General features: G+C 44.3%; 1 protein-coding gene across 1 annotated transcript in view; it reads left to right on the top strand.

Moving 5' to 3' along the window:
- FCHO1 (FCH and mu domain containing endocytic adaptor 1) overlaps positions 1-18,946 on the top strand; it is a 183,673-nt gene extending 164,727 nt beyond the window's left edge. The window contains exons 26-29 of the mRNA XM_063455469.1: positions 1,697-1,878; positions 10,409-10,467; positions 17,860-18,024; positions 18,300-18,946. Of these exons, the coding sequence (XP_063311539.1) occupies positions 1,697-1,878; positions 10,409-10,467; positions 17,860-18,024; positions 18,300-18,319 (426 nt within the window). The 3' untranslated portion in view covers positions 18,320-18,946. The remainder of the gene's footprint in view (positions 1-1,696; positions 1,879-10,408; positions 10,468-17,859; positions 18,025-18,299) is intronic.
- The last annotated feature ends 8,470 nt before the right edge of the window (positions 18,947-27,416 follow it).

Genomic DNA, 27,416 nt, shown 5'->3' with positions numbered 1-27,416 from the left:
TCCTACCCTCCCATCCCAGGTTGCTGAAGGGGTTAAAACCTTGGCGCTGGTTTAGGGTCTGCCCACGCTCTACGTCATCCGGCGGGGGTGACCTATTGCGCATGCGTGGCCGGCGACGGGGGAGACCTAATGCGTTCAATGCTTTCCTATGGGGATTTCAGCGACGCTGGAGGTCGTCACATAGCGCGAGAATGTCCAGCGACACTATAAACCCCGAAGTGCCCTCTAGTGGCTGTTTAGTAGACAGCCACTAGAGGAGGAGTTAACCCTGCAAGGTAAATATTGCAGTTTATGAAAACTGCAATATTTACAGTTGCAGGGTTAAGGGTTGTGGGAGTTGGCACCCATACCACTCCAATGGGCAGAAGTGGTGTGGGTGCCTGGAGTGTCCCTTTAATTAAATGATGACAAAGATTGTTATAATCCATTACAGTTACATAAAATAAGATTTATACTTATCAAAAAAATATAGTTAGTCAAATTAAAAAGTGAGTGGTATTACAGAGAATAGGGATTATTCTGGAAGATTATTTTTAGTGGTGGAGTCCCTCATATACGATAGACCAAAATGCCATAGGCTTCAATTTAGAGATCTCTGCTTTAACCTAAACTCTTGTGCAGAGCTGATGAGCCCCAGTGATTGACAAACACACAGGTGGTAGGTTCATAGAGACTGCCAAACATTTTAATGCCTAGCAACATGATAAAGTGTATATATGTTTAGGGGCATGATGTTACTTTTTCTCCAATCAAGATTTAACACATTTTCAGAGCACTAGGTCTTGCAGGCCGTAGATCCGGACCATCATTCCCTAATTGGCAGTATTTTATCTCTGTTAGAAGTTTGGAATTTATGGCGTTTGCTGGAAAAAAAAAAACCAGAAAGTAAGAACAACATCCTTGAATTGTTAGAGCAGTTAGTTAAAAACAAAGGGACTATCTGACAAAACATGGGTATATCAAACATTTGTTTAATTCCATCAGAATCAAGAAGGTACACATACATATGGAGTAAAGCAGCCATCTCGCACTCTGGGCCCACAGATGTTACTGAATTACACCTCCCATCTGGCCATCTATTGGATTAATCTGTGGGGCCATAGTTTGATATCCATTAACTAACGGATGTGGAAGTGACGAAGCAGGGGACAGTAGTAGGGGTATAAAAGGAAATTATTTAAATTGAGCCGGAGGTCGTTACAATAGTTGTACCTTGTAAATATGTTGGAGTGGATAAGGAGTGTTGCCATTTTAAAATGACCAGCAGGCCGTTTTACAGCTATTGACAAGTTGAAAGATCTAAACATCTATTAATTGTAATTTCAGTGTGCCAAAGAGTAGTGAAGTTTCAATCATGCTGTTGGTATTGTTGGAAATATTAGATAGAAGAGAATACTAGATTGAGAAAGGGCTGATGGAGATGGAACGGGAAAGAAAAGCACCTCTGTTAAATCTAATTTTATTTGCAGTAGACATGATGATATCTAGGAGGCAATGTAAGAGAGGCATGAGGAGTGGTTAGGTTTAAAAATGAAGAGAATAAAATCTTGATCTTACCTACTGAAGGTCTAATAGGGCATTAATTAGGAAACTGTAGTGGAAGTGCATGATGGTAAATAGTTGTTTTTACAAACTACAAAAGCTACGTTGTGCTTAATTTGTCGGATTCCTCACGTCATTGACTATTATTTTTCAGATGTTTAAGCCAGGCCTTTCTGCTGCACCACTGCATCTTTCCTCCTCCTGGATCTGTGGCCCCTCATCCACTGAGTTTTGTCTGGAGTACAAGCAGAACGGGACTGACCTGTGTGACCTTCAAATTATGCTTCCCCTAGTAGAACCTTTGTCCAACCTGCGACTTGACCCTCCAGCTCGCTGGTGAGCAATAACCCCCTCCTCCCGAGTCCTCCTTGTCTTCAACTTCTAATATCAAAACTGCATGTGGAAGAATAATGTAGGCTACATGTACACTAGTAGCATGTGATTTCTTTTGGGTAATTAGTGTTTATAAAATTGATTTGCCATGGCTAAGGCTTGATTGGGCATAGCAGGCACCTACATTCAAGGGGCACCTACCCAGAGTATACATTTTTATTTCTTTTTTTTTAGAAATGTTCCCTATACTTTCTTTTCGCACATGGTATTGTATTATTTAATTTTAAACTTTTTTGCAAATGAAGTAAGATTTACTTCCTGCTGTGTGTGTGTGTGTGTGTGTGTGTGTGTGTGTGTGTGTGTGTGTGTAAGGTATGTGTGCACTGTCTTTTGTGTGAGCAGGTGTGTGTGTGTGTGTAATATATATATATATATATAAATAGCTTGTTGGAAGTGCACTCACAGGACTCGATACTGTTGCCAAAAATGTGCCATTTATTCAAGCTTCAAAAGTTGATTACATAGTGTCAACGTTTCAGTCCACTAGGGACTTTTTTCAAGACAACAATCTAACAATGTGACTTATTGCATTTAAATATGCACTGTGAACTGTTGATTGAAGGGTAAAGGAACACTAACGAGGTTCAATTACATCACGTGCATCGTGAGTATAACATATGGTACCAATTACTAAAGTGTTTATATATACAGTATTCAATAAAATCATTGAACATACCTAAAGTGAAAAAACTCAACTATTTACATATATACAAAACATAACAAAAGCGATCGGAGCGATCAGTATACAATCAAAGTGGTATCACATACTGACCCAGATACAGAGTTTCACTCTTAGAGACAGCTGTTAACTCCTACTACCCCAGGTCCAAGCATGTATCAGCATGGGGGAAATCTACACATAAAAGCAGTATAAACTCTGATATTTAACCACAAAATGCATTAAGTACATTCTTACTGTTAGATAACAACAAGGTTCAGTTTCGAACAGAATCAGACATAACTAGTCAAATTAGTGCACCTTGTGGCCATATATTATAGTTTTATACTGCTCTTATCGTTTGGCTTTTTACGAATGAGTTGTATAATCGAGTTAAGATTCAAACTTATTTCTATAATTGACTAGTTATGTCTGATAGGAGTTCCTGCAAATACTTTATTCTGTTCGAGACAACTTATACAACTTATATAAGAAAAGTAAAGTAGTGAACTTACCAATGAGTAAAGTGGAGTGCCTCTGACCGTTACCACCCGGAAGTGAAAGGAAGCAGCCAGTGACGTCAGACGTCTAGACGCACTGCAGGAGATGCGTGGCTTCCTTTCACTTCCGGGTGGTAACGGTCAGAGGCACTCCACTTTACTCATTGGTAAGTTCACTACTTTACTTTTCTTATATAAGTTGTATTATTGCTTGCATATAGTGATCTTGAAAAAAAACCGACAGGGTCGAAACATCGATCGATTTCTATATGGATTACATTATTTAATTAAACACCATTTGCACGTTTTAGAAGACCTGTGAGTGCATCCCGTTTTTTCTTATTCTATATACCGGACGACTGTGGATATAGCACCCAGGCAAGATTTATTTCATTATAATAGATTAGAAGGAGAGTGCCAAGCTTTCATTGTTTATATTTTTTTTTTCTCACCCCTCCTGGGTGGTGTGTTTATTCCTCATTCTCAGGTCCTCTACCAGAGGCCTGAGAGTTTGAGGGTTCTGCGCAGTATCTTAGCTGTACCTAGTACTGAACTCTTCTTGACCGCGATCTCCGATGTCCCACCTAGAATCTGTTGAAGCCACTCCTCCAACCTGGGAGTCACAGCCCTATCACAACTGGGATCTCAGATCTCTCTTTGGAACAAGAAACTATTGTTTTTGCTAGTATTCACCTAGTTGCTGTTTCAATATCTGTACAGACTCTAATAATATCACCTCTTCAGTCAGAGAATTTCACATCCTTATTGTTCTCACTGTAAAAAAAGTTTCCTTTCTTTCACTCTAAATGCGTGCTCTTGTGTCCTTTGTATAGCCCTGTTAATGAATAGCTTTACAGACAATGGTTTGTATTGGCACTGAATATATTTGTCTAGTGCTATTATATCCCATTTTCTAAACTAAACAAATTTAAATTTGTTAACCTTCTTTTAGAAAAAAAAAATCCATTCATTTAATTTTGCAGCCTGTTTTTCTAGTGCCCTAATATCCTTCTTTAGAGCTGGTAAAATGTGTAGAGTTGATTCCAGGTGCGGCATTCACGTTTGGAAGCTGTTGCTGTGAACACACAACATGCAGTCATTTGAGCTCTCCGTGCAAGTGAAACACGCCATCCTTGGGCTGCAAAAAAAATCCATCAGAAAGATAGCAGGAACAATAGGAGTGGCCAAATCAACAGTTTGGTACATTCTGAGAAAAAAAACACACTGGTGATCTCTGCAGCACAAAAAGGCCTGGATGTCCACGAAAAACTGTAGGCTATATACAAAAAAGCAGAAGAGAACAGGAGTGCAGCTGGGGTGTAAATGCCAGGTATACCCAGGATGTAGGAATTTTAGAACAAGGAAATTGGCTAAATAATATATTTAAAACATAACTTTTAGTAGATACTTGCTAAAATAACCTTAAATTAAACTCATACCACCACCCAAATTTAAAACCTAGTGACGCTAAGGTGGCTACCAGAATCCCTATAAAGAGTAAAGTAAGTGATGTCTGAGCCACCTTACTTGACCTGGAGACTCGCATTGGTATTCCTGTAATTGAGTAAGATGAGTTGGTCTTATGAATTTAAACGGGGGGGAGGGGGTGTTGTTTTTACATTTAGCCATCACCTGTCATTTTGGGCTCCCACCTGCCGCTCATGGGTGGGGAACGGTTGTAGGGACAATAGGTCCTCCCTCCATTGCCACATAGGACTCCACCTGCAGAGGGGAATAGGTCGCCCCCCTATTGTCATTTAGGGCCACCACCCACCGCTAATGGGGGGTGAGGGGGTTGGGGTGGGACAATAGTTCCTCCCCCACCATTGTCACTTCTGGGTGGGAGTATAATAGGTGTCTCCTCGCCCCATCCCCCAGTAGGTCCTCCAACACCCCATTGACACTTGGGGCCCACACCCCCTGCTCATGGGTGGGAGCCGGAGCGGGGTGAAGGCAGATTCCCCTACCCTATTGTCACTGTCACTTAGGGCTCCACCCACTGCTAATGGGTGGGTGCTGGGGGTCCCCATTTAGTTGAAAAGCCCCCATTTGCAGGGCACTAGTGGGGGATCAGGGGGTGGCACTGTCCTCTATTATTTATTTAAATAGGTGTCCCACAATGGGGCACTTTATTGGATTGGAGAGTTTTTTGTTTTTTTTTTACAACAGTGAGCAGCCACCTTTATGCTAATATGGGGGCCATATTGACCACCGTAGAGTGAGGCAGGACATGGGGGCTTAGGAAGTTGCAGGGAGCACTGCTCCCTGCCGCTTCGATTTTTACATATTACAAGGAGGGAGCTGCGAGCCAGTAGCTCCCTCCTTGTAATAAACAAAACAAACGGACATGGACATTTGGTCTTTGTTTGTTCGTTTGAAATTTCAATTAATTTATTCGTCTTTCTGATGAATGAATAGACGAAATCCACATCTAAATTTCGGAAAATAGCAAATGCCTAAGTGTTTAACTGGGCATGAGCAGGAATTCCACAGCCCTATCTAGTGTGGGCAGATGACATGTCTCACAGGCCCTTCATCTGCCCAAGTATTAAAAAATTAAATTTTATTTGATTGTATTCATGTGTCCAATTACATTTAAGCATTAAAATGTATATATATATATATATATATATATATATGTTTGTATTTGTAAAAACCAAAGAAAAACAAGCTACCTGCGCTCTCTCCTTAATCCCTATGTATTTTTAAACAAATGGAGGTTTTTTAGTTACCTCCAATGGCCATGAGAGGATAAGCCCACCTGCCAACGTCAAGGAATTCACCTTGCTTCCTTGAGCTTCTGGCAAAGATCTCTAATGAGGCAGAAAGGGGTACTTTTTATATACACCCCTTTATATTATTAACCCTTATAGGGAACACATGGGATGGGCGGCTGCATTGTAACATGAGACAGAAAGTAACCCACCTGGGGGTCTGCCTTGACGTTGGCAGGTGGGCTTATCCTCTCATGGCCATTGGAGGTAACTAAAAAACCTCAATTTGTTTAAAAAATACATAGGGATTAAGGAGAGAGGGCAGGTAACTGGTTTTTACTATATATTGGGGCTGATGTGTACTGTTGTCATTGCTGCCGCCCAGTAATGGGAGTGAGCGCAGGACTTATCTTTCTGCATTTGTATCCATGTTTGTATTTGTATTCACTTTTGTATCACACAGCTATGTTACAATGCTGCTGTCCATCCCATGTTTTCCATATTGAGGGATAAGAGGCATGTAGGGATGTATATAGAAAATACCCCTCGCTGTCTCATTAGAGATATCTTTGCCAGAAGCTCAAGGAAGCCAGGTAAATGGTTAGAGTTAGGACCCACCTAAGAAGTCTGCCTTGACGTGGCAGGTGGGCATAACATCTCATAGCCATTGGAGGTAACTAAAAACCTCAATGTGTCTAAATATACATAGGGATTTGGGAAAGAGCGCAGGTAACATTTTTTTTTCTTTGGTTGTTGCCATTAGGCCTGAATTTGTGGGAGGAGTTATGGCCCCTAATTAAACTCTCAGCCCCTACTCACCTCTGCCGTTCAAGCTGATTGACGAGCCTTAGCAACCAGCGCTTCCAGTCCGATATTCCAGAAACCGTTCCTGTCGCCAGCAGTGGCCTCTGCCTCCGACCTCCAGTCCTTCCGTCCGGCTTTTCTCCCCAGTCACGGTACCCGTCTTCCGTTCATGAGACTGGAAAGGTACACGTAAGCATCACGTGGGAAATAGCATTCAGCTATTTCCCACGTTCGGGCCTAAAAACGTTGGGTAGGCTCCCTTATTCATTCCATTTCGTTTGTGCATATTTACCCGTTTGTGCATGCTGCTGCTCGTGCGGTTAAAGGAGCACTATAGGGTCAGGAACACAAACATGTATTCCTGACCCTATAGGGTTAAAACCACCATCTATCCCCCTTGGGCCCCTCATGCTTCCATAAATATAGCAAAATCTCACTGTATTCAAGCCTGAAGCTGTAGCTCTGCATGCTGTTTGTCTCAGAAAAACAAGCAGTCTACTGACATCATCAAAAGTGGTAACCTGATCCAATCACAATGCTTCTCCATAGGATTGGCAGAGACTGACAAAGAGGCAGATCAGGGGCAGAGCCAGCACAATTCAAACACAGCCCTGGCCAATCAGCATCTCCTCTTAGAGACTAATTTAATCAATGAATCTCTATAAGGAAAGTTCAGTGTCTGTATGCAGAGGGTGGAGACACTGAATGTTTGGATGCATTTTAGGCAGCCATGACCCAGGAAGGATCTCTAACAGACATCTAAGGAGTTGCCAGTGAAGTTATCACTAGGCTGTAATGTAAAATGTTTCTGAAAAGACAGTGTTTACAGCAAAAAGCCTAACGGTAATGATTCTACTCAACAGAACAAATCCAATAAGCTGTAGTTGTTCTGGTGACTATAGTGTCTCTTTAATCAGTTGACCGCTGTTGGTCATACTTTCGTTTTGTTCATCCGTTCGTGCGGTTACTAGCCGACTGCTAACTTATATGTATTCATGCAGTTCACACGTTTTTTTTCATTCAATTTTTGTCAAACAGTCTGCCCGCGCGGCTCACATTTAACTCTCTTGCATCGTGTAGTACCCTGCCATACCGTTCGTTCATACGAACAATCTAATCACTGAATTAGTGGTGTTTCACAGTTTACTGCTTCATGTACCTTCGTACAGTATAAGGGATCTTTCACTTAGCTATTCACTTAGTCCTTCGGTTAACGCAGCAGATCTATAGTTACCATTCATAAGCTTTTCACATGGCTATATGCTGCTGCATGCTTTCACTTAACTTAGCCTTTAGTAAAAAACCAAGCAACATGTCACACACTCCTATTTGTAATTATTAAGGTCCTAATCCAGCTGGTCACAGCACTGGCTTTGACAATATGCCTATAGTCTAAACACGTACACCTCTCACATCATTCTCCCAAATTAACCACCATTGTTCAGATACAAATGCAATTACTGGCCGAAGGTCTGACCGTTCACTCATGATATCTCTCAGCAATCTTTCTTGTACAGTACTTAGCTCTATGTCATGATTTTAGGCTCCTCGATATTCATCAAGTAGACTTCAGGGAGTGTCAACCTGGTATCCTGTCCTACTGTATCAGGTATTGTTGTTTTACTCGTTATGTTTATTTTGCCCCCAGGGCCTCATTCAGCATCCACGGGTTACGGCCCCCCTCCCCCCAGGTGGGTCAGAATTTGCTTCCGCACGGACCAACAGTCAGGTCCATCACTACGTCCTCACACACACACACCTTTTTTTTGCATTAAAAAATATAACGACTGTGCATCACTTGTCTTGTTGTTTCTACGTTTATTGCCTAGCCCTGTGTCATTATTTCAGACTCGTCGCTTTACTACGCTTTCAACCACCAACTGCCAACCTGGTATCCTGTCATTTAGTACCAAGTATTTTAATCATACTCACTACGATTACGATTTCTCCTCAAGGCCTCGCTCAGCCTTCCTTCATTACGTTACCAAAAAATGGTAATATGGGGCTTGTCTCTATGTATGGACCAACGTTCAGGACCCTCATCTTACACGGGTTCTCACGTTACAGTAGTATTTGTACACAATTTTTCTATACGTTTGCCCACTTTTACGTACATTGTACATACCAATGGCACACTCAAGGCCCACTAGCATCTATCTTACCCGTAGGATACCTTGGCCAGACCAGTGTACTCTTTTGAGGCAATACTCATCTACAAACTATTGCATCACACAATAAGCTGAAAGCCAAATCATCAAGGTTAGTGTCCACATGTCTTCAGTACACCTCGTTATGAGACAAGCCCCATCAGGAATAAAGAACTGGCATACAGGGATAGGTGCGGGCCCTAGCAACACAGTTATTTCACAGGTCTCGCGAGGCCTACAACCCACCTCACCATGGAGGTTTCGCCCCACGGCCAAAATCATAGCTAGCCGTCTCGCTCGCCCTCCTTTAGGGCTACAGCCAGGGTTTCACAGGTCACGGCCACACTTATTTGAATATCTTATTGTCATCGAGAGGCCAACATCCCGCCACCACGTATCGTGGCCACGAATCCCCTTGGTCCAAGTCATAGGTATAGACTCTCACCCCGACTTGGCATTAGCAGGGCCTCACCTGTCACTTAGCTATAGTTAAGTTTTTCACCTCGGCACTAGTCAGCAAGCCAGTTCTGTGAAGGTTTTGTTCTTCCTTCCCAACCCCCTACTATATTAATAATAATTCCTTTTTCAGGATGTCACAGGAATCCATTCCTATCGATGACCTGCCCTTGGAAGACGTAAACAGCAATCCGGCCAGGCCTGGGTCCCCAGCAGTATCCCTCACCAGAAGTCCCTGAGATCATGAACTATTCCTAAAATTTCAGCGGAACTAAAAAAAAAAAGGGCATCCCTTTTCCAGCTACTGCCAGGAAGGCCGAGCTTTATAGACTATTGACAGCTCAGGCCAGTAACCCCAGGCCTAGCACAAGCTCGCAAGGGCCATCCACCAGCACCGCTGAAGCTACTCAGGAACCCCTGACAGCCATACTGGCCAACCTCCAGACACTGGCTAAAGTGTCCAGGTGACCTACCAGGCCCTTCAGGTCCTCCCGTAGTAATCCCTAACTTGCCGAGTTGCATGTGTATTTATAGCTAAGGCTTGTCACCACAGTGATTGAGCAATAAGAGAGTCTGGGGTCCAGTTGGTCCCCCTCACTAGATTGCCTTAATGTCAAGGGAGTGACAGCAGATCTTGGCATTCGTTGCTGAAGATCAGCTTTCACTAATGGAAAAGAATTGCTGTGGCAGGCGGTTTCTCTGCATTTTCACCGACATTCAAAGTTGTTAATGTATAATGGTGATCGCACCTTGTACCCTTCTATCTTGAGGTCTCTGTGCTGCCTGCTAGTGATCACATGCCTGTGTGAAACTCCAGTAAACTATTTCTGTGATCTCTTGTGAGATTTCCAGAAATTTCCCAGCTGTATCATTTACAGGGATACCAGCTTTTAAAAAGCACTTCTGGCCAATTATGCCACTAAGTCAAGAATCATATCCCAAAGGGCAAGACACCATTGCAATAATGATGTAATACAGCAGCACTTATGAATCATGTTGGAATAAACATGTATATGAAAACGTTATATAGTTCCCTACTATAAGCTATGCACTGTTTTTAAACTAGAAATAAAATATGTTCTGTGGTATATTTTGAGGAAGATATTGTTGGTAATTACTATCAAATTTTGATAATAAGAGTTGTACTCTGTTTGTTGCTTCTTTACTACTATAAATGATCTGTTCTTCCTTTAGCGCTGATCGACGGTTGATCTGGCAGATCCCACAAATATCATCCGGGAAGGAACGAGAAGGTAACAAGTCGGTTTTTTTTGTTTGTTTGTTTTTTATTTAAGCCTGAAAGACTAATACCATTTCCATGGTTTTCATGGTAAGGTATGATCTCTAGATTGAACTGCTCATCCCTAATCCCTCTACGTAATCTCTAAGGAGCTGATGGGTTCATGTTCATAAGCAATTGTACTCTTTTTAGAAATCCTTGCACTATACTATTACAGTGATAGTGAACATAAAATATTTTCCTTTAACAAGTGAAGCAATGTTCTTAATTATAAAGCTGCACCTTAGAGTGAGAAAAAGCTCAAAACACCACTAAGTATGCAATCCAAAAATAAGGTGCGCTATACCTTTAAAACACTTAATATGTGTAAAACATAGAATATCATTCCATATGATATATCAATATTATAAAGTGCATGTGCAATGTGCAACACGTGAGAATATAAATACAAAAAAGAGATACACACTTACAAATAGTGGCTGCAAAACGCAACAATGGCGCTGGTTACCCCTCTGGGTGATATATATATATAAAGCAAGCACAAGAAAAAAACATAGGGTAGTATGTAATAAAATGTATAGAATAAAAAAGGATGAATAACACGCACAATGGTAGAGCAGTGAAAGTCTGCTCTAACTATGCTGGCATAAGTGCTTTTTTCTCACGACTTAGAGACCTTTTCAGAATCAGGACAGCAGCTGGATCCTTCAGAAATTATTTATTTGTAAATACACATATAAAAAATCACTGAGTGATTAAGTTGTTATCGCCCGTGCAGGAGATATCTCCAAAAATGCGGTCGCAAGGGATTTAGCTGAAATCCGCCGGTTTTCAGACTGAGCCACCGCAGGCAGATACGTCCGGGTTTCGGAGCGATCACGTGGTAACGTCTTGCGTGATGATGCATTTCGCCCAGTCGGCTTCCTCAGATCACGTACTGGATCCTGCTGCCCTATCATTTTTATGCCGGCCTCTCTGGGCGTGATACATTAAAAAAGTCAATGTTCATTGGACATAGTTTTAAACCTCACAGTGAATAAATCAGTTCAAAGTCTGATCATTATGCAAGGGCATATCACCTAAACATGTTATTCAAATGGAGGGAAACATTATAAAATACTAATAATTACATACTTTTAATATAAGTACTATTCAAATTAGAAACATATATTTTAGTTAAACCTTTAACATATACCAAGACTACTCAAATTTTCACTTTTATAAAAATATTCGTAATTGCACATATCCTCTCAGGTAAAAATTTACTAAACACCATCTTACCGGCTATTGTGCCAGCAATATGAAAAAACCCACATCCTACTTAATGCAATAAAACAGAACAGTTAGTGCAGAATAATAGTAAATATATAAAATTCATAAAACCATCTACAAAAAATTAAAAAGATCAAATTCAATGTTAAGACCCTTTGGTTCCAGAGTCCCCAACTTATGGACAAACGTACAGCAACCTATGGCACGTGTGCAAAGCATGGCACTCCAGGTGCCTTAGCACGGCACTCAAGACCGCTAGAGCCAAACAGGCTATGGCCTATTAGTGCAAAAAGGTGGTGAGGGACAATCCTCAATTTACGCATTGCAGCACTTAGATACCCAGCACTTGTGAACGGGAATCCACACTGGAGTAGAGCAGCCCACAGCAGCTATCGCAGTTCCTGCCCTTGACCTGTACCTGGCAAGCCCAGTCCCCACTGGACTCTAAGGAAGCCACCCACACTGCTAGATATACACAGCTGCAGAATAAGCTGCACCTCCTACAAATAATGCAAACATCACACACACACACACACACACACACACACACACACACACATATACACAGACCCTACAAAACCACTGACAATAATACACACACACAACCCAAAAAGCAGCCTCTCACATGCAATACCTCAAGCAGCCCTATACACAAACCACCAAATACACAGTGACATATCACCCATACACAATTCCACAAGAAGCCTCCATACACAGCCCACATTCATAGGTAACACACCTCAATAAAAAAAAAAAAGACCGGCACACCAGGGGACTTCAAGATCTTGTTTTGGCACAGTACTACTAAAAGGTTGCCTACCCCTGCTCTAGTGGGTACCATTGCTACAGGAAACCACTTACGTACTGTAGAATACTTACACTCTTACCAGATGCATGTACAAATAAACATAACAGATGCAAAAGCAGACACACGATATTACCCTGTCTGGGTACATGAGTGCCTACCATACGGAAATTATGTGACACACGTCAACTAGGTGATTCCCCTTATGAGTTTAATGAGTGCCCATGAGGGAGAACACCCTCAATTTATATTTACGCATGCGACTTGTATTGGAATTCATGTGATGGTGTGCCTTCCCGTTAGTAACCCCAGGCGCAATCTGCTGCAACTTATGTGTTAAATGTCGGAATAGTGTGACAAGCGATGCAGGCAGCTAGAAGTGTCAGGGACCATAGGTCATGGAACCACCAATCTTGGCATAAGGTCGTGAATACTGAATGGCCTGCTGCATCAATACCCATAACCAGTGTTTCAGTGTCCGGTGGGGGGATGAACGTAGAAATCCCTTTGATACGTAAGAAACCAACACCATCTCAGTGGTCTGTTTGCGTGAGAGTCAAGAGAGGCGGTGTCGTATTCGTGTGGAGCCTCTGGTAGGAGGTGAGGTAGTCGCAGTACAAACTGAGCGGCCCAGTGGTATTGCGCGAAATGCAAATGTGAGAACCAAGTAGGGATTGCAGGTCCTTGCGGGAGCGGTTACTCATGTGTGAGAACCCTGTCACTCATCGATGCGTTATACTTTATCGTCGGTTAACCTTGCTAGCCTGGTTGTTGAGTCCAAGAGGATACCTAAAGGTTAGTTTGGTGGAAGGCCCTATTGTATCTCGCCAGGTAGGGAAGACTCCTGATGAGGTGTATACTGCCACGCTGACGATGATGTTTTGAAGGGAACTGTTGGGGCCTGAACTGAGTCAACTAAGTGATGGTCGCGTATAAGGCTTTCTGGAGGACCTGAAGCCTTTTTTTTTCTTCTTAACGACAACTCTACGTGAACGTAAGCCTGCGACTTAACTTAGAAATGCCGAGAGAGAGCAGGACGTGCGAAGAATTTAGTGGGTCCAAGGGGGCCCCGGACGTATGTGATAGCCCGGATGAGGGGCCGTTCTATTGTCGCAGAGAAAAGCCCGCCGCGGGCCGTATGTTACATAGGTAGTGATGACCTGCGTATTGAGGTATTCCTGAAGGAGCTGAAGCCTGTATACGACCCATGTCTTAACTTTAATGTCTGGAAGCAAGATAAGTGCCAGAATGTAGAGATTATGCCATGTGTGATTGCCCCTCTTGAGGATTTGTAAAGGAGGTGTATTGGATAGCATGCAGAGGTTGTTTGGAACACATGGTGGGAGGTCGTGAGTAATGGTTGCCGCAATATAGTAGAGTGGTATTTGACACTCATGGCTGAAACAGACGTAGGAGCTGACTGGCTGTGTAACGTGCCGTAATAGATTTATATTTTGTGCGTGGCTACGGTCAGTTAAGCATCCGAGATTGTGGGAGCCGTAAAAATGGCCTGGGAACTGAGGGTGGACAGTATAATATCCCTGGTATATGTGCTGGACTCAAAGGTGCAGTGGTGGGTAGACAAATGGAATTGCATGCAGTAATGCCGGCCGTCTATGAGCTGAGGCCAGGTTACTTCGTTAATTGAAATGACTCGCGACAAATTGGTACGTGTAATGATGGTGACCTGGTTGCCCATAACATATATCAATGTGACAGCTGAAGTGGCATAATGTGGGGAGGTGGACAGACGCACATAAACAGAGGTCCCTCTGTAATGCCCCTGGTGTAGTCCGCAGGGTAGGAGCGGCCGTGTGACTGGTTGGTGTATCCTGAACATGGTATGCTAGAGCCGTGTATAATGCCTGGGAAGCCATACGGCTTCCATATGCCATGCCTAATTGGAGGGGAAGAGAGTAGGATGTGGCGGTAAGCGCCCTGATGGCCATATGAAGAGTAGTCGTGAAGGCCTAGGGAGGGCTGTGACTTAAATAAACTGTACAAGGGCAAGCCCTTAGTAATACTTGGGTAGTAGGTTGCCGCGAATTGGTAGTACTTGACTTATTGGATGTATATTAAGATAGAGAGCGGGTTCAGTGTTGACTGTACAGATGTGTGGCTCCGGCCGCATACGCCTATCCAAGTAAGCAGAATAGTATATGAACATGATGCACCAAGGAGGGGCTTAAATGTTAGTAGGCTACCATCTGGCTATCGTGTGGCTAGTGTAAGCGTGAATACGGGACGATCAATTATTAGGTGAGATATTAAGGGAGTTGAGAGATTGAGTTGAGTTGCTCCATAATCACCTAGTGTACTAACCGGCGAGCATGAAAGAATGCACGTGTTAATGTTGGACTGTATATCGTACGCACCCATGTGCAACCAGAATCTCACAAAGTTGAGGCTCCAAACCCAGACGTGCAAATAGTGGTCGAACGTGAGTGTGAACCCAACGGCCCTACTGTGCATATTTGGAAAGCATTAACCTAGTAAAGTTACAATAACCAAGCGACATGCTTTTGTGGGAGGATAGTTAGCACGATGTGTAGGAAAGGAACCCTCAAATTGGGAAGTGGATTAACAGATACCTATGTGAAGCCACGGGATATGCTAATTAGGTAACAAAGTTAATTGAGGAACTTGCTGTGTGGATACAAGGTCACTGTAGGTTTGACTGAACACGACTAAATAGCAACCAAATAGCAAACCAAGGGGCACGATCGTACAATGTACGTCAAACGACAAGGCTGTCATACCCGGCTGACCTGTATTAAAAAAGACAAATACAGGCATCAGCGTACCACTGATCCTGCCCTGGAACTTGATTTTCATACTACCCGAATTGCTAATAGTTTAAGATGTATGTAAAGATATAGCAAAGGAATACAAATATATGGATAGAGTGACTGTTTAACAGAGTTTATGAGTGACCATGCCACAAGGTGGCGTGTGCTGCCCTTAATTTGACCACTCGTTGGAGGGGTGCGTGCTCCATAAAACTCCTCCCCATGTCATTGGTGTTTTCGCTGAAGCTTGCCGGTGAGGGTCCCCTCCGAGGGGGTGGGAGTGCGAGGGGGGGAGGGATTACCACGGGAAAACTTGTCAGGTTGTGTGGGTTTGCTTCATGGCACAGACTGAGTACCGGAGTAACCGTCTGTGTAACCGGGTGTGGCTGGCGGTGATGAGGAGCCGAAGCGGCTCCTCTAGCAGGGGATATTGCAGACCTCCGTGGTGAATATGTGGGAGGTCTGAGTTATGTGCGCCATTTGGCAGACTAGATGGGCCAAATGGTCTGCCGTCACATTCTATGTTTCTATGTAACCCGCCGCCTGGGACCACGGTAGTCGGGTAGTCAGGTTAAATAGCCAGTATGCTACAGACGGTGTACCATTGCACACGGTCTGTGGACTCACTGTTTGAGCAGGCAGCCGCCGTTTCTTGGCCGGTATCTTGGCTGCTGGGTTGTCGGGCTGACTTGCTGTGAAGATGCTGCACACTGGAACCCGGAAGTACTTCCAGGAGTACATCTGGAACCAATTTGTCTGGATCTGTGTCGGCCCTGAGTGGAGGTAAGTCTGGGTATAAATAGGCCGGTAAAACCCCTCCCACAACTACAGGCTCCACCTTAACATATATAAATATATATATATATATACACAAACACACACACTCCTTTATTTCACTTTTTGTTTTAAATAGTCAAACTTTCACATAATTTTAAAGGAACACTCCCAGGTTAGTTACATATACAGTACATTTGGCTGACTTAGCCGTTAAGAGTGTAATTCAAATCGGCATCTTTATAAAATGAAACATATATTTATTTACCTGTTGGTATAGAGACTGATTTTCCTCTTGCATTCTGGTTTTGTCTGTCTTTTCTTTATGCTACTTGTCTTTTTATATGATTCATCTATATCGACTTATTAGTTTACTGTGTAGTCTTTGTAATTTTGCATGTTTGTCCATGTGTTATTGTCAATGTTTACTTTACTTTATATTTTTTGAAAAAATGTGTTTTTAAATATACTTTCTTAATCAATTTATTGTTTGCAAATCCACATATTTCTATTTTGTTTTGTATTGACAATAGGGAAACTTTTTGTTAATTGCACAACACTGGTTTCAGGCTCATAGGCATTTGTCACTGTTTGTTTATATGTAGGTTTGCTTTGTGTGGATTGAGGTGTAACATCCATTATTTCAGTTTGATGTTTCAGGTATAAGGAATGTATGCTTGCCCATATAAAAAGCTGTGTGTGCTCCAGATTTATAATCCTTGCAGTTGACTTTGGCAACACATTGCACACATTGCTTAATGCCTGGCACAAAAGACATTGATGTCTGTCTATATTAGTGAATAGAAAATTATATTCTCATGGAGATGTATATACTGTACAGTATTTCTTGAAGAAATTATAATAAAGTGTTGGAAGTAATTGAATATATCTATGTATAATTTTTTTATATATATTAAAAACTTAGTACAGTTATGCCGGAGGGCATTTCATCTTTTTGGATTTTTTGTTTTGTTCTGTAAACCCACCTCTTCTGAATCTCCCCCAACTGCAAGAAAAAAATAACTCTTTTATGCAACAGAACATTTTGCCTTTCTATTCATTCACTTAAAGAAAACTTATTCAGTTTTTCATAAATGTTCCAGGTTTGCTTTAAAAAATCCTACACTGTACAAATTCCAGACACTATTGCTCTGAATTAAATTATGGATTTGGTCACCAATCCCCAACTCTGCAAGGTTTAAAAGAAAAAGATGTGGTTATACAAAGACATGGGGCTGTAGTGCACTTTGTTTTAAAGGGGCACTTCAGTGAGCTTTATTAGAAATCTTACAGACTGATATAAAGCTGTCCTTAAACAGCCCCATGCACGCGTGGCTGAATCATCAGCCATTAATTCCATTTAAGACCATTTTTGGACTCCTCTGGTTATTCTTAGGTACAAATTAGTCTGTGCTGGGAAATAATTACTAAGATCTACAGCAAGCGCTTCATTTTTATATACCCTCAAAGAAAATGTGAAATAGTGAATTGTTTATTTGGGGTATATCTGTTAAATTGTGATTTTTATTTTCTATATTGTGCAAAAAAAAAAACAACATTCAGATGCTAATGTCACTAAATGCCTATTATACATAATCTGCACATTTCTAAATGTGCTACAATCACCATAGAAATCAAGTGAATGTTCCTAATGAGTCCTCCTCTGTAGTAGCATTGCCCCAGAGTTGCTCTTTATATCATTTGCTATTTATATCTTTATATCATTGTACTGAAATGTGACTCTGATTATCCCCACTTGTTGCAGGTTGGGGAAGGCTATGTGCTCGATGGCAACCACTTCGCTCTCAAAGCAATCCTTCTCCAGCAGCAGCTCAGTTTACATGTGAGGGTAGTAACCTGTCAGGTGTGGATATAGAACTGACGGGCTCAGGATACAGAATGTCGCTGGTCAAGAAAAGGTTTGCAGCAGGTGAAAAATGCCAGTTTTTTTTTTTTTTTTTTTAATTCAATGTTTCATATATGTTGTTCGTAACTCCTTTGTCTTGTTTGCTCACTTCCCTGTTCAAATACTTATACTTCTCTTTTGGCACAATAATCTCCTTGCTTCACATTACACCTTAACTCTGTAGCCTTGTTTGCATCTCTGTTCAAACTCTTATACTTGTCTTTTGGCACTGTGATCTCCTTGCACCTCTAATTTTTTATTATTTTTTTTGTCCCTCCGAAACTGTTTCTTTTTACCAGGTAAATATGTAGTTTGCTGAAGGATGTCCCCTGGCTTGCTCAACTTCGACCTGTTTGAGATCAATCTACTTCTGAACTTATTGCCATTGAAGCACCTTCAAAATTGCACTTTGTTGCCAGGAGCTTCTGTGCTGGTCATATCAAAAATAGAGTGGGAGGGACAGGATAAATTAAAATTGGATCCCTGCCTGGCATAGCCACCATTTTAATATGCGTACCTCCTATGGTGGGAAACCTCTGACATTTTAAGATGTTTGATCAATCTTTAGCAATCTTGTAGTTTGTGAAATAGGAAACCTTTTCAGACTTGCACACACAGTATCAAGTGACTCTCAGATTAATTGTAAACATTAGTACAGTGACATGCTATTGAAGGATTATAACATTGTGAAACTCCTCTCCTACCTAGGTAGCAGGCATCTGAAACGTAGAGGCAAGCACTTGGCAGTTAATAAGATTAGGAACTTGTGGAAATAAATGTTACCTTTTCATAGCTTGTATGTAACGAGATGGTCACTTGCACATAATGTATGTATGTACAGAATTTTTCCTATTGAAGCTCATTGTTCCTCTTAATTGTATTCCTGTTTTGTCTTGTTTGAGCTTCTGTGTGTTGAATATACAAACTGAGAAATAATATATATTCAAAATATTGTGTGTAAAATAAAGTTTGATTATGTCATCGCATGGTAGTTTTTTTTTTGCCCTTGAAATAATGTTAAAATCCATATATTTATAAATTTATTATAACTTCATAACCAATCTATAGCCTATCTGTATCGGGTACAATATGCAGTAAAAGAGAATACCTTAGCTCACCGCCTGTATATTGATCAACAAGGTTACAAGCTGTTCTACTCAGATTCCACCACATCTTCCCCTCTTCCTATGGAAAGGCAGCCTCCTATACACCGTATTGAGTATTGGTATTGGCATACCCCCTAACAATGTTAGTTATGAGTGAATGGAAAGGCCTGAATGGGCAGCAATAGTAGGCACACCTGTCTAGGAAAGGGGCAGGCCTGGCCAGGAAAAGATTGTACCCTTTCCCCTCTGTTATCAGGGGTCTACCAGCCTGGAGCTGTGTGCAGGCCTGGGCAGCCACATTCAGGGCAGCCATGCAGCCCACAGAGCTCTTTTGATGTTCTCTGTCCCTTGGGCCTAGTGCCCTAAGTTATTCAACATAACCATGTTTAATGAAACACTCACACTGAGATGCAGGGAAACATGGCCAAATCCAGGACAGAACTCCAAATTCAGGTTAGACACTACAAGATCTGGATCAGTTGGGAGGTATGATAATAGAGTTCTTGGCTGGTCATATTACATTTCTCCTTAAAGCAATTAACATTTTTTTACCTGTACATGAAATATGCACCACACACACAAATTGGTGAAGATATGTATAGTGAATTCCTGCAAGGGTTTGGCATCTCTCTACATCACATATATTATAAAATGTTATCCACTCCTTGAAACATCTTGCTGAAAAACAGAATGAAATCATTGAAAATGAAAATTTTGACCAGTGTGTTAGTTTCTCTTTATAGCCTTTACTAAATAGAATATTTAGAAGGATGCCAAGTGCAGGAAGTGTGGTTTTTTTTTTTTTTTTTTTTTTAACGGAGAAGATGCAGGTATCATAAAGTATGTAGGTATTATTAAATTAAGTGGAAAATATTTTGGACAACAGTAGTTAGTGGAGGACATCGGAATTATGTCTACTTAATCTGTTAATGTTAAAACTGGTTTCAGAGGTTGTTTGTAAATGACACAAAAGCAGGTAAGGCAATAAAGTCTGAGCAGTATTTACTTTCCACGGAGGGATTTGGATAAGTCATGGGTGTAGAAAAGCATGATTTATTTTGGGATAAGGAACACACACAATTTATATCATAAATGGAGTTGCATTTAGAATAATGACGAAGAAGGGCTTAAAGTGGCACTGTCACCAACTGGGAACTTTGCCTAATTCGCAAAGACCTCGGACAGTAACATTGACGCTGGGAGTCTGCTGGCTGGGTGGGCAGATAATGGTGAGCTTGACTTACTTGAACATGTCCCTCGTGAGTGTAGCCATCTTGTTCTGGAGCAGGGGCCTCAAACTACGGCCCACAGGCTGGGTCCGGCCCGCCAGGGTCCTGAACCCAGCCCAAGAAACCAGGGCCACCCAATGGTTGTTTATATTTGTTATAGTCTGGCCCCCAACAGTGTCTGAGGGACCGTGAACTGGCCCCTTGTTTAAAATGTTTGAGGACCACTATTCTGGAGTGTCCTGTCACAAAAGTACCATACTCCAAAAGTGCACGTGATGAGGTTCTGGTGGTGAAAGGGTTGAAATTCACTATTTGTCTACACTAGACTGGAAACAATTATTTAAAAAAATCCCCCCTAACATGACCCACACTTAATTATACTTGTATAAATATTACTTTTTTTAGAAATCTAAAATAACAAGTCCTGAGCTCAAACTCCCATTAATCTAGGGCGACAGTAATGACCATAGTACACATCAACCCCAATACATACAGTAAAAACCAAAGCGAAAAAAAAAAGTTACCTGCGCTCTTCCCAAATCACTATGCAAATTTGAACAAATGGAGGTAATTTAGTTACTGCAATGGTCATGAGAGGGAATGCCCACCTGCCACATCATGGCAAACCTCTTAGGTGGGTCCTACACTGACTATTCACCTTGCTTCCTTGAGCTTCTGGCAAAGATCTCTCTAATAAGACAGAAAGGGGTATTTTTTATATAAACCCATACATATTAACACTTAATAGGGAACACATGGGATGGGCGGCAGCATTGTAACAGCTGTGTGATACAAAAGTGAATACAAATGCAAAAAAAAGTCCTGGGCTCAAACTCCCACTACTCTTGGGCGGCAGCAAGGGGAATAGTCCATGTAGGTTGCCTTGACGTGGCAGGTGGGCATCCTCTCTCATGGCCATTGGAGTAACTAAATTCCATTTGTTCAAATATGCATAGGGATAGGCCCCAGGGAGCATGCGCAGCTTAGTGGACAAGGGCATATGTATGAGTGTGGAAATGGATGAAACATGATGGGCTGTGTTTATGTTGGGGGAGTCTTGTATGAGAGGAAGTGGGTGGTGACAATTGGGACAGACCTCAGTGCCATTTAGGAGCCGGGCCAGCAACAAGTTTCTCTGCCTCCCCCTGTTGCTGGGCCTGTTGGATTTTCAGTCTGTGGGTGTCCTTAATGTCTGCCCTCAGGGCTGGTGCTGCAGACAGTGGCCTCCTCCTTCCCCAGCAGCCCGGCGGTGTGGTCCTTCCCCCTCAGTGGCCTGGTTCCCCCTGTTTCTCTCTCCAAGGCACCCGACCCCTGGCTCAGCTGAGCCCCAGCACTTCTCCTCGGGCCCGGTACAGGAGCCGCAGCCCGGGCCCGAGCCTTTAACTGGGCCACACGCGGCCTGCCCAGTCCCCTAGTCCTTCCGCCACCCCTGATGTCCGGGTGGCGGCATCTGTTGTGGACCATGCACCCCCCGGAGTGGGAGGACGGCAATCTACCCGAGCGTCGCGTGGGACGCCGCCCGGGGTCCTCCCCTTTCGGCCGGCAGTGGTGAGTAGGCCCCTGTGGGGCATGCGGGGTGGCTCTCAACCACTGCCACCGGGTGGGGAGGTGCTCTGGATCCCCCTCGTGGGCTTCAGAGGGTCTCCTTGTCCCAGCCTTCCCCTCCTTCTTTTGCCCGGGCTGGGTCCGCGGGTGGTGTGCCCCCCCCCCAACCCCTCCTTCCCGTGTTTCTCCCCTCGTTGATTATTGTGCCCCCCTCATGCATTATTGTGTCCCCCCTCTTTTATTATTGTCTCCCCCCCCTCTTTCATTATTGTCCACCTCTTTTCTTTACTGTCCCGTCCCCCCTCCTTGCAGGCCTGCTTTGCCCCCCCTCCTCCCCCCAACTCCTCTCCTTACCTGTCTCGGCAGCCTCCTGTCCTGGAGCGTGGGCTCTGCATCTCTCCACTGCTTCCTCAGGCTTTGGGTGCAGTTGCCGGATCCGTCTAGCAGGTGGTGTCTGGAGCTGCAGGTGATGGAATCCTCTTCTCAAGCTGCTGTCTCTGCTATGGTGCCACCAGCGGTTCTTGGGGTGCCGTCAGGTGAGTCATGTCTTCTTGCACTGGCTGGGGCGTCTGCGCTAAGCGCATTCATGTCGGGTTTGCGGGATCTCCTCACTCTTTGGGAGCGGTGTGCGCTGGCTCAGGGGTTGGACAGTCAGCTACGCTCAGTGTGGTCCCCTCCTGTCGTGACGGTACGTCCCCCGGTGTGTGTGGGGGGTGGGCTCGGTCCCCAGCGTGGCGGCCGGGGGGGGTGGTTAGCCTCTTCCCCTGCACGGTCGCGGGGGGGTTGACCAGGGGGCTTTGGATGGTGTCGCAAATGCGGCAATAGGTGCAGCTTACCAGGCCAGGGGCAGAGGCTGGTCGGGCCCCTTAAGGGTGCATCTCAAATAGGAGGTTCGGGGGAAAATCTGGAAAGGGGAATTGTGTCGAGATATCCCCCCTTTTGCCCTGGGAGGATGCCTCTCCTCTGGGGGACAAGGAAGTGTAGGACACAGATAAAGATACTGGAAAGTTCCGTTATAGGAAATTCCTAAGACGTTGGGGACTTGGGTTCGGGCGTTCGCTATCTTGGCGAGCGTGATTGGGGAGAGGGCTCCCCAGCACTGCTCGGCGCTGTTTTGCTACCAGGACACCATTCGGAATGCGTGTCGTACTTATAGTGGCCTGGCTTGGTGGCACTATGACGAACAATTTCGTCAGCGCCTCGCGGTCCGGCCCTCTGTAGCGTGGGATCAGGTGATCATGCTGACCCGGCCGGCGGCGCACCGTGGGGGATGTCCTCCTTTCTTGGAGGGGTCGTGGGGGCAGCTCCGCCCCATCGGTCTCGCAGCAACGACCGGGTCGTTGCTGGAAGTTTAACGTCCGCCAATGTGGGGCGGGTCGTGCCGCTTTAAGCACGAATGCTCCCATCGTGGTGGGGCACACTCAATCTCAATCTCCCGCTGTCTCAAGGGGGGTAAGTACAGGGAGAAAGGGGACTTGGGGGCTCAGAGCGACGGCATGATGCCCCCATGGCTCGACCGCTATTGAAATCGGCGGGCCGTGGGGCTCCTACTGGAAGGGGTCACCCATGGCTTCTGGATTCCCTTCTTGGAATGCCCGGCTATGGGGGCGGTACGGAACTTGAAGTCGGTGCTCGACTTCCCTCAGGTGGTGCTGGATAAGCTCAAGCAGGAGGTAGCTTTGGGGCGGGTGGTGGGGCCGTTTGAGTGGTTGCTCCTGGCACCTTCCCTGGCTGGTCGACTCTTGCTCGGCGGAGAAACAGTAGGGCCTGTGACATGCCTTAGCTATGTGGGTATCGAAATTGACTTGGTGGCCATGGAGTGCTGGCTGCCACGGGATAAGTTTGAGGGGCTGCACCAGGATGTGGCGGTGGCCAGGGGTCTGTGGAAGTTGCAGCTGTGCCAGCTGCAGTCTCTGTTGAGGAGGTTGACCTTTGCCTGCCGGATCATGCACATGGGGCGGGTTGAGGAGGTTGACCTTCGCCTGCCGGATCATACCCATGGGGCGGGTGTTCAGCAGGCGCCTGGTGGCCAGCTCACAAGGCAATTGCGGGATGACATGGAGGTCTGGGATTCCTTCCTGACCAAGTATAATGGGAGGTCATCTTGGCAGGCTCCAGAAGTGTCCAGTTCGGACTTGTACCTCTATACGGATGCTGCTGGCTGTCGGGTTTGGGCGATTTTGGGATCATACTGGTGTGCTGATACCTGGCGTGGTCCGCCTCTGGTTTGACCAGGAATCTTGCCTTCCTGGAGCTTTTTCCCATTGTGGTGGCATTGGAATTGTGGGGTTGGGAGCTACAGGACCGTTGGGTCGTTTTTTCACTGTGACAACCTGGGGGTGGTCCAGGGTGATTAACCAACTCTCGGCCTCTTCTCTTCTGGTTATACGCCTTCTCCAGGACCTAGTGCTCCGGTGCCTGTGTCTTAATGTGTCGTGTAGGTCCAGTTCCTCTTGGGCCAAGTACTCCAAGGTATGGGTGGAATGGCAGGCGCTGGAGTCAGAGGTGGGTATCTTTGCGGGTTCGCCCGCTCATTACAGGGTCTGTTGCGACTGCTCGAGCATTGGGGTTTCGGCGGGTATGTCGCCCTCGCGCTTGTCCGGGATGATTTTTTCTGTTTAAGCTCCAGGGTTGGGAGGATGTCACCACGGAGTTTCTGGTATGGCAGGCGGTGAATGTTCTGCGCAGGGATCTAGTTACTGCAGATTCTAGGAGGCCGGTTTCGGGGGTCCTATTGGCACAATGCCATGCGCTCCCAAAGTTATGCTACTAGGACTAAGGGGTGTGGGGTTTTTTTCGCCTCGCCTTTTAGTTTGCCTTCTTTGGGGCCATGAGGATTGGGGAATTGATGAATCCGAGCAGGTCGGTCGGTGGGGGGATCCTGTTTGCAGATGTCCGTCAAAGACCGACGTCGTCAGCAAGGGCACGTGGGTCTCGCTGGTAGCGGTCCCAGGATTTGCCACCTGTCTGGTCAGGGCGTCCAGGGAGTTCTGCGAGGTGCGGCCATTGCTGGCTGGCCCCGCTCATGCTACGCGAGGATGGGAGCTTCGTCTCCCATTTTAAATTTGTCCGGGTTTTTTTTCGGCTGGGGTTGGCTGCTTTGGGGGTGGACGGCACAGTGTTTGGCGGGCATTCTTTCCACATTGGCGCTGCAGCGGAGGCCTCTCTGCTGGGTATGCTGGATCAGGAGGTGCGGAGGATAGGAAGGTTGAACTCTAGGACAGGGCTTCCCAAACTTTTATGGCCCGAGACCCACTTTTCAAAATGGTAATTTTTCGAGACCCACTTGCTTTTAATGCATATTTTAAAACGTGAACACCATGACAATCAGCTTTAGAGGCATGCAATTGGCACACCATAGCAATCCGCTTTAGATGTACACCATGGCAATTGCTTTTAGAGGCATAAATCTGGCACACCATGGCAAACAGCTTAAGAGGCATACAATTGGCACACTATAGCAATCCGCTTTAGAGGCATACAGTTGGCATACCATGGCAATCAGTTTTAGAGGCTATAAATTGGCAAACCATGGCAATCAGCTTTACAGGCATACAATTGGAACATTATGGCAGCTTTAGATGTATAAAATTGGCACACCGTGGCAATCAGCTTTAGATGCATAAAATTGGTACATTATGGCAATCAGTTTTAGAGGCATACAGTTGGCATACCATGGCAATCAGCTTTAGAGGCTTACAATTGGCACACCATGGCAATCAGCTTTACAGGCATACAATTGGAACATTATGGCAGCTTTAGATGCATGAAATTGGTACATTATGGCAATCAGTTTTAGATGTATAAACTTGGCACATCATGGCAACTTTAGGTGCATAAAATTGGCACACCAGTGCAATCAGTTTTAGAGGCTTACAATTGGCAAACCGTGGCAACCAGGTTTAGAGGCATACAATTGGCACACCATGGCAATCAGTTTTAGAGGCTTACAATTGGTACATCATGGCAATCAGTTTTAGAGGCATACAATTGGAACATCAGGGCAGCTTTAAATACATAAACTTGGCACACCATGGCAATCAGCTTTAGATGCATAAACTTGGCATATCATGGCAATCACTTTTAGATGCATAAACTTGGCACTCCATGGCAATCAGCTTTAAAAGCATACAATTGGCACACCATGGCAATCAGCTTTAGATGCATAAAATTGCATATCATGGCAGTTTTAGAGGCATAATTTGGCATATCATGGCAGTTTTAGATGCATAATGTTGATATATCATGGAGTTTTAGAGGCAGAAACTTTGCACATCATGGCAATCAGTTTTAGAGGCATATAACTGCTTACTCACAGACAGTCAGAATCAGACGTTGTGTCCTGCTCATCCAGGCACCTCACATTGATTATCCCAGTGGTGGAACTAATGTAGAGAGGGCCCTGGTGCAAGTATGCTTTCTGGGGCCCCTCTAGAGCAAGTGTGGCCAAAAGGTAGATCTCCATCTGTTGGAGAACTTCAACAATGCTATGCCAGCTGGGAATCTACCATTTGCCCATCGTTGCAGGGTTATATTTGTGAGCAGTGTTTGAGCGTTTAAATGTAAGCATGTTTGTGTATTAAAAGACCACTGTAGTGCCAGGAAAACAAACTCGTTTTCCTGGCACTAAAGTGCACCGAGGGAGCACCCACCCTCAGGGTCCCATTCCCGCCGGGCTGAAGGGAGAGGAAGGGGGTTAAAAACTCCACTTTCTCCAGCGCCGGGCTCCCTCAGCGCTGGGGACTCTCCTTCTCCTTTGGCCGTCATCGGCTGAATGCGCATACGCAGCAAGAGCCGTGCGCGCATTCAGCCAGTCCATAGGAAAGCATTCAATGCTTTCCTATGGACGCTGGCGTCTTCTCACTGTGAAAATCACAGTAAGAAGCGCTAAAGCGCCTCTAGCAGCTGTCAATGAGTCAGCCACTAGAGGCTGGATTAACCCATTTGTAAACAAAGCAATTTATCTGAAACTGCTATGATTACAGCAGGCAGGGTTAATCATAGATGGACCTGGCACCCAGACCACTTCATTAAGCTGCCTATAGTGGTCCTTTAAGTATGTGTGTGCATGTATGGGAGTATTTGTATGTACTGTTGCCATTGGAATGTAGTGGTGTACTTGTTTGTAATGTTTGCGTCTGAATGCAGGGGTGTTTGAATGTTGTGCTGGACTTTAAATGCAGGTGTGCTTTTTGTGTGTAGTGTTGGTGTTTGAATGAAAGGGTGTTTGTATATCATTTTAGTGTTTTAATACATGGGTGTGTTTGTATGTAATGTTTGCCTTTGATTGCTGTGCGTGTGTAGTGGATGCAGTGTGTGTTTATTGTGTATATAAAATATACATATATACAATGTGTGTTTGGATGTAAGCATGTTTTTTGCATGGAGTATGTGTGCAGTGTATACACATACAGAGACACACAAATACACACATACAGAGACACACACATACACATACTTACACAGCGATACACACACAATACACACACTTATTTTCCTATACACAGATACACATACACTCATGTAAACAGATACA

The sequence above is a fragment of the Pelobates fuscus genome, chromosome 5 (genome assembly GCF_036172605.1).
Source record: "Pelobates fuscus isolate aPelFus1 chromosome 5, aPelFus1.pri, whole genome shotgun sequence".
Lineage (NCBI taxonomy): Eukaryota > Metazoa > Chordata > Amphibia > Anura > Pelobatidae > Pelobates > Pelobates fuscus.
Note: the sequence above shows the minus strand (reverse complement) of the source record. Positions and strands in the feature narration are given on the sequence as shown.